Here is an 8,235-nt window from a genome sequence, read left to right as displayed (position 1 = left end):
AAAAACAGGTCAAATATGTATTTTTCTTTCATTGTTAAATAAGGCAAAAATAATGTCCTACGACAGCTGGGCACTGCAGTAATGATGGAACATGTCGCGCAGTGCACCGGTGGGGCTCGTTGATTTGTTTTTAATAGGAGCCCTATGGCACAGAGGAGCTATTTTAGGCTTTAGCTACACACATAATACTTGTCAGTAGGATCAATAGAATGCATTAAAGGATTAATATGGTAATACAGAATATTACCATATTTAATGCCAGAAGCAATCAAGTTCCTCTTCATAATGTACATGCGTTTTTTTTTTTTTTTCTTTTAGTGTCTTGTGGGTTTTATTTGATAGGATTTACAGTTTTTTTTTTCATGCATTTCTTCAGCCGAACGCGCAGCTCCTAGACTGAAACCACGGGGGGGGGGGGGGGTTTTTTTTTTCAAGATTTTTCTTTCTACATTGTGAGCTGGCAGGTTGCCCGAGCATCTTAGCAGGGAAAAATCGACTTTGGCTACTGTTTTCAAAATCTGCCACGTTGTGACAGAGAAAACTGCCAAAACATTTTTGGATTAAGGGCGCCATGTGAGAAAGGGCATCTCCCTCCTTTCCCACATCCCCCCACCCCTCCCCACACACACCCCCAAAAAGATTATTCCTTTCTCGGTGTACAGAGAAGAGAAAGGTGCTCCGCTATAAGATCTGTTTACATAGTCCCTCCTGAGGTGCTCGGTGAAAACACAAGCCCCTCCACGCTGCTTCCATAAACACTCTGCCCACCAGAATGGGGAGCTCATTAGGACGGCACGCTAATGAGGAGCCATCCTGGCGCTCAGCAGTGGGTTAATTGGGCCAGAGAGGGCAGCGAAGCCCAGTGTGAAAATGTGAATGGCAGCGGAGGAGTAGCCCCTCCACACGCACAAACACACACACACACACACACACACACACACTTTATCCCACCCTGAATGGACATAGTCTGAATCGCAGTGACCCGCAGAGGTCATCTTGTAATCACCATGGCAGTAGGGGCGGTACACACGCCTTAACCGCGCCGGCCCACGAATGGCAACCACTTAAGTTTTTGGCAGCGTGGCGGGCATTCCCAGCGTGAATAATGTGCAAGCGGGGGCCTCCCAACAATCTGATGGCTCCACACAAATGGGGGGGGGGGGGGGGGCGTGTAGAAGGACATTCAACAGCAATAAAACACCTTCGCTCCCTTCAAGGAGTCCCTTGTGTCTTCTGTGGGCACACAGCTATAAAACTCAAGCGAGGGAACGTGGGGGGACGTTGTTTAATGCACTGCTTTATGAGCGCATTCTCTCAATCTTAATCTGCGGAGACGTTCGGCGGCGGGGCCGCAGCTCGGGAGACGTTCCCTGTCCAGACATTTATTGACCGCAATCTGCACCACTGCAATCTGTTACCCTGCTTCCATTCTGCAGGATTTATTCTCACAATGTGCCTGTGTTCATTCGACTGGACCGCGGGGAACGTTCCCTAAGGATCAGGAACCTTGAGAGGAACTCGTCGCGCTTCGAACAGCGTCGAAATTAAGTTCCGGGGATGTTTGACCCCCTAAAAAAAGGCCCTGGTCGTGGGGCAGTACTTTCTGAAAGTACAGGGACTTTCTGGGCGGGGTTTGCGGGGATGACCGTGGCTGATTGGTCAAACACACGCACACAGCGCCGCTGCTTCAACTCGTGTACCGGTTCATAACAGTTCATAAAGCCAGGAAGATTTAGGGTTCATTTTAGGACGGGGGGGGGGGGGGGGGCGTTTCTCTTTCTGCGATTTCATTAAAGGTGATGTCAGGCCTTTGCTGTCGGTCGAGCGGTAGAAGAGAGAGAGAGAGAGAGAGAGACAGCTCGGCGCTGCTGTGAGTGACGCTCACAATGAAAGAGTTATTCTCTTGAGTGTTTTATGGCGGAATACGTTCTAAAGCACAAATAAAATACAACCATCAAACACTCAACAGATGGTTTACTTTGGAGACAGACGCTCTTAGTTTAATGTTTCCTCCTCTGCCCTTCGTTCATTACAACGTGCGTCAGTAAATACTGTACAGCAGTAAATGTCGTCGCAAATAATGTGTTTATAAATGCTATAAACGGGCCGCGACACCTTCAGCAGCCCCTCTTCGGTCTGCAGGCCTTTTAGACCGCCATGGAAACGTGGACAACAATGAGCTGAAGGAACCTTTTTGGAAGTAGTTCCGGGACAAAAATGATCAGGAACGTCTCGGTAAAAACGCGGCTTTAGATCCGTCTGCAGCCCGATTGTTGGATAAAATATCCGGTTTAAAATTTCCAATCCCACTGTCAGAATCTTTTTCTCAAGGGAAAAAAAAAGGCTCCCCTGATTGTTACCTCCCTCCCCCTCCCCCTCCCGCACCGTTTGCAGCCTCCAACTGTTGGCTTAGCCTCTCAGAATGTGGAGGTGAAAGTGAGAGGGCGGTTGCTTGCGCACGACCGGGTGGAGGAGTCTGCCTCTCTCTCTCTGTGTAATCCCTCTCTTATCACCTCTCGCAGGGAGAGCATCAGCAGCAGCAGCAGTGGTGGGGGAGGGGAGGACGAGGAGGAGAGCACGAGCCCTGCGTATCGCTGCAGCTCATCTCCCTACATTATTAAACATCCATATTTCCATATTTCATTGAGCCCCCCACGCCTCGGCAAATCGCGGTCTACTTAGCATTCCGATGAGAATGGGATATGGTTAATGGGTATTAGATTCGTAGATGGTTATCCTGTGGCTATGTCTTTAGTACGCAGAGCCGGTCGATCAGTCAGTCTCTCTCTCTCCTCTCTCCTCTCTCTCTCTCTCTCGGGTACCACTGATGAAGTTGTAGTTTGATGTCTCTTTTATTTTCCCTCTTTGCGCCGTCCTGCGCCAGATTCATTGAGCAAAGTGACACAATGTTTTCCTGTCCTAACTTTTTTTTTTTTTTTTTTATCTCCTCAGGTCTAAGAAGATGTCAGCCTTGGCCGTGACGTTACAAAAAGCCTCCCTGCAGAAAAAAGACCTGGAGCTGGAACTCGAGGAGCTAGAGAAGGCAGCGACAATGGTGGCCGAGGAGGAGGAGGAGGAGGAGGAGGAGGAGGAGGAAGAAGAGGGAGCAGCCTCCGACTGCGCTCCGATATCCCACAGTGACAGCGGTGGAGCTTCCAGTGACAGCAGCAGCAGTGACTCGTCCGACGAGAGCGAGGAATCTGAGGCTGAAGGGCAAAGCTGCACCGAATCCAACGAGGGAGGAGGAGGAGGAGGAGGGGGAGGAGGAGGAGGAGGAGGAGGAGGGAGGGCGTCTAAGGACAACCCTCCACAGCACCAGCCCGTCTCGGCTGCCTCTCCCATCCCCCGGGATCTCACGAGCACACCCTCCTCAGCCTCACAGGGCTCCAGCCTGCTGATCCAGGAGCTGGGAGAACGGGTGGCGGAGGAGCTGAGAATCTCTCAGGACTCGCGGGCGAACAGCGGCGCGGCAAAGGCGGACGCAGCGGCGGGGAGCCGGAGCACCGGCGGGACTTTGTTGGAGCCGAGCCCTCGCAGAAACCCCCTGCTCATCGTGGGAGCGCTGGAGGATGGAGATGAGAGCGACTTCGTCGGCTGAGAGACAATGTTGTGGGAACCTGAGAGACCACGCGGATGAATTTTGAACTGTTGACTCTGTAAGAACATGAGACTATTTTAACGGCTTCGTTTCTAAACGGTTTTTAGTGCTTCAACCCTCTGAATGACCTTAATTGTCTGTAAGGAATTGTATTCTCTTACTTTATGAACTTGCTAAGCCTCATTAAAATCCTTGCTTGATATTGATATTGTTTTTTTTAATGAGCAAGTGTATGCTTGTCATTTAATTTTAGGATAGAAGAGAGGCAGACTTCTTCCTCTGCCTCGTGTTTTATCACTTTCTCGCTACTGCAAGCTCTACAAATATATTTCCACTCTCTGAACATGATCCTGTTTGATCTCATATTAATTATTTAATCTCCCTTTTTAATTATTGAAAGTAATTCAACAGAGTTCGTGAACTAGACCTCCGCTGCTGGTGTAGGACTTCTACAAAAAAAAGAAGCTCTAACCGCTCTCCCAAAGCATTGATGGAAGTGGAAAAGACTCTTGTCGGCACTAAACGGGGTCCGCGTGGGGGGGGGGTGATCGGTGAATCTGGCACGTCAACACGACTCAATATCCCCCGCGTGGGAGAAAAACAAACAGGGAAGCACATGTCGGCGCAGATAGATGAGGGCCGCCGGCGCAGGAGCCCGTTTGTTTTTGAGCGATAAGAGCACCCCGACATGAGCACACATAAGAGCACACGCTGGGCCCGCTCATGCGTGGAGATGTCCTCGTACATTTCGGCTGCAGCGATATCCGCCTACCCCCTGCGATGAAATAGATTTAGATTTGTGTCCCCAGAGTGCGCTTGGGGTTCATTACTGTAATTGGGGGAAGAGTTACAGAAATGGTTTTGTAATCCTAAAGGGTCATAACTGGCTGACGGAGTGATTTGGTCATGTTGCCTCTGGCTTTTTTTTTATTTAATATGTTTCTTCCTGCACGAGTGGAGGCTATCGCTCTGGAGGAGCCACAGGCGACGATGGCTCCTCCGTGTAGGCGGCGGCGTCCGCGGTGTGTTGTGTTACCGAGATGGATGGTGTTGTTGGAACACCTCCCAAGAAGAGACGACCTCCTTGCGGCTCCCCCTTGGGAGCGAGCGCCTTCATTGCTGTGACTGAGATGAGTTACATCGCGAGAGCCGGCCCATTTAAACTCACCCCCCCCTCTCGCTCTCTCGTTCCTAGGGACATGAGTCTGGGGACCGCCCCCCCACCCCCGCAGGCGGCGCTTTCCTCTCCCCGCTGGGGTTTCACATTGATTAAGTGACACCGAGCTCTCTTGCCGTTTTTCATTTTAAAGTGGCCTCCATATTACACCCTCCTCCCCCCCCCCCCCTCCCCCCCACACACACGCACACCCACCACATTAGCGCAGACGTCTCGGAGCCTGACCGGGGGATCCGCGGCCAAGCCCGGCACTTCACTCGGTTCTTCTGCAATTAATGCTCCTCGCCGACGGGACATTTTTCAAGAGACGAGGGCCGCGGCTTTAATGAATGTAGCTGATAAATTATACAAGGGCAGTAATAAATGTGATGTCTATGCTCTATTTTGACTTGGATTTGATAAATCAGCCCCCTTTATTCGTGTAGTGAGAGTGCCCTCTGACCCTCAAGGGTTTAAGACAGTGGAGTAATGTGTTCACGACTCCTGAGGGCCACGGTGATAATTAGCCCATTAGCAACAGCGCATGTCAAATAAGGGAAGGCCGCGAAGGCCGGTGATATATTTGCTTTTCACCCAACGCGTAACGGCTGCGTTGTCCACATACGTACTTGTGTACTTTATCTGTACCTGTAGAATATGAAAGTAAGATGCAAGGCCATCGTCTCCAGGCGCCACCAGAATATCTTTCTTGAGAGTTCTTGGAACCTTGGAAATAGCTTTTTTTTTTTGCTGAGGGTTAGATGAAAAGATCAATTCCAGGCTCGTCTCTCTAAAGCTCACTAGGGTGAAACTCCTGGAAGTCAATGCACCCGGCCAAGAAATAGACTGGCACGTAAACCCTCCCGTAAAACCACATTGAGTTGTATTTTTTACTGGTTGACAGCTTCCAGTCTTTATGCTAAGCTAACCGTCTCCTGACTTCATATTTAACGGGCAGATACTAGAGCGGTATTAATCTTCACATCCATCTCTCAGCAAGAAGGAAAGCAAAGTATGCCTTTTAACCCGAGGATATAATTACTGGTTTTCAACCTCGCCTCCGACGTACGGAACGTACGTTAAGCATCTTTATTGCATCTTGCGCAAAAAAGAAAAAAAAACCCTGATAATGTGGGTAGCCATTCTGCGCAGGAATGCATCGCTATAATCAGCTTATACATGAGAGGCTTAAGACATATTTGCTTATGCAAATGCCGTCTGTTGTATGTGTGGAGGAGAAGGATTTGACCGCATGAACTAACACACAAACTCATTAGAGATCATTCAAGGTTCAGTGCAGATTAACCTTTAACCTTTGCTCGCCACCGCTAGGTGTAGAAAATGATCTTGCTAACGCGATCTTGTTGGCTATTCCCTCCCTGGTTTTTTTTGTGAATGGGGAGGAGACAGCATCAAGGACGACGTGGCCGCTGCCCCCCCCCCCCCTCCAGTTGATTGTAATAGAAAACTCAATCTCCTCTGCCTGTTCCTGAGAGCCAAAGTGATTCTGGTGCTTGAAAAGATTAATAGCCCTCAAGAAGAAATGAATCAGGTGCTCTCCAGGGCCTGTCCCCCGCCCCCCCCCCCCCCCCCCCCCACCATCATCTCCTCCAATGGGCGTGCAAACAGAAATCCTTTTGTGCTACCCTCTTTCTGCCAACATGGCCGCGTCGCCCCGGTGCCGCTCGGCTCTCCCCCTTTTGTGGCCTCCGTACTGTGTCATGTCGCTCCCAGGCTTGGCCGGCGAAGAGACGACGACGAGCGGCTCCGGCGCTCGCGGAAAGACAAGAAAAAGAAAAAGGGAAGCAGGTGGCCGGTCATTCTTCCGTTTTTTGTGGTGGGCACTCGGGTGAGTGACTGGCGTGTGGGAACGAGAGCATGGTATGTTTCAGTGTCTCTTCAGGCTGACAGCGCTGACGGTGGAGGGATTATCTAAATGGGCTGTTTTCATGCTCTTAATCACAAAAGAAACAGTGAAATACCCCCTTTTCCAACGTGTGTGTGTTGACAGTGCCGGCATCCTCTTGTCGTCGGTAGCTTCGCCTGGCTGATTCACTCTAATTGGTGTGAGCAATGTCCGTTAAATCACTCCCTAACTCTCGGTGGACATGTGCTATCAGCCGGCTTAATGCTGCAAATTGCCTCTGCCGTGCTAGAGCTGCGTGTGTGTGTAGGTGTGTGAGTGCATGTGTGTGTGTGTGTGTGTGCGCGAGGAAGAAATCCTGTCATCGTTCTACCATCTCGTTAAGTGCGTTGGGGGTCGATCGCAGGGATGTAGGTAGGTGTTAAGGTAGAGGAGAGTCACTTGGATTGAGGACCCACGCACTGAGGCTTCTTCAACGCTTTGACCTGCTGATATCTGAATGTCTGTTTTGAACTACATATATTCCACTCAGTAGGCTTCATTACAGAGCAACCTTCCCTTCCCCCAGGACGTGTCGGTACAGCTCGTCAACATTTCACACTGGTAAACAACGGCCCATTTCTAATGAGGCACGCTTCCACCGACTGCGCTGCCATCTCGAGCCCGTTTCTCCCTGTTTCCTCCCACGACAGTTGTTCCTTATCTGAGCCAGTCCACCACGCTCGAGTGTATGTCTCTGAGCTTTCCAAAAAAAAAACAAAGAAGCTCCGGTCTTGTTTGTTTTCTCAGCTAAAACAGCTGTCAAACACGATTAATATTTCAGCGAGAGAATGGTGCTGGAGGGAACCTCTAAGTGCTAGGGGAGTTGGAAACAACAAAACGACGCTCTCCCTCCTCGGCTGCCGCGTCGCATATTTTGCCTCCATCCTGCTCCGCTTTTCGTGGAACTGAGCGTCTCTTTTGTGACTCCGGAAAACAAAAGCGACGCCGGGTGTGGAAATCAAAACAAAAACCAGGGGACAGCTCTCCCGGTTTGGTGTCAGCAAGCTGTTGGCGTATCACTTCATCCCAAGCCCGGGGTAAGTTTGATCGGCTCTTTGGCGTTTTCCTTTTCAGCAGAGGAAGAGCAGATCAGAGCTTTGTGTTGCAGGTGTTTGCGCTGCCTTGGTGCCCTTTAGCCTCTGTGTTAAGCCCAAGTTTCTGGAGTAGAGCGAGGCTGAGCCTCAGACTAACGACGCCTTCACGGATGATGGTGTGTTGCAACCAGACGGCGAACAAAGGTTTCTCGTGCTTTTGCTATCCCCGAGCGCCCTGCACACGAGCTCCCCCGACGACACCGCCGACACGGATAAAAGCTCCCGCTCCCGAGTCGACACAGAAACGCGCTCCCCTCCTTTTCTTTTTTTTCTAGATTCGCTCGGCTCCAGTTGTTTCTGTTGACATGCCCGAAAGCAAACAAACTTGTGGACTTTCCACCTTGATCATCCTGCCACGTTTCGTCTGCGGCACCACCGCGGCTCTCTTCCCACACATAGTCCGCCACACTTTCTTTAACCTGCTCTTTCTATTTCATGCTCTGTCTCTCACACTCCCTCCCTCGCCCTCTCACTTGTGGCC

General features: G+C 50.5%; 1 protein-coding gene across 2 annotated transcripts in view; it reads left to right on the top strand.

Annotated features, from left to right (window-relative positions):
- shq1 (SHQ1, H/ACA ribonucleoprotein assembly factor) overlaps positions 1-3,798 on the top strand; it is a 25,640-nt gene extending 21,842 nt beyond the window's left edge. For both annotated transcript variants that reach the window (XM_079157068.1, XM_079157067.1), the window contains one exon: positions 2,953-3,798. In XM_079157068.1, the coding sequence (XP_079013194.1) occupies positions 2,953-3,598 (646 nt within the window). In that variant the 3' untranslated portion in view covers positions 3,599-3,798. The remainder of the gene's footprint in view (positions 1-2,952) is intronic.
- Positions 3,799-8,235: the final 4,437 nt, after the last annotated feature.

Source organism: Pholis gunnellus (genome assembly GCF_910591455.1).
Source record: "Pholis gunnellus genome assembly, chromosome: 3".
In the NCBI taxonomy this organism is placed as follows: Eukaryota; Metazoa; Chordata; class Actinopteri; order Perciformes; family Pholidae; genus Pholis; species Pholis gunnellus.
This window is presented reverse-complemented; position numbering and strand designations above follow the sequence as displayed.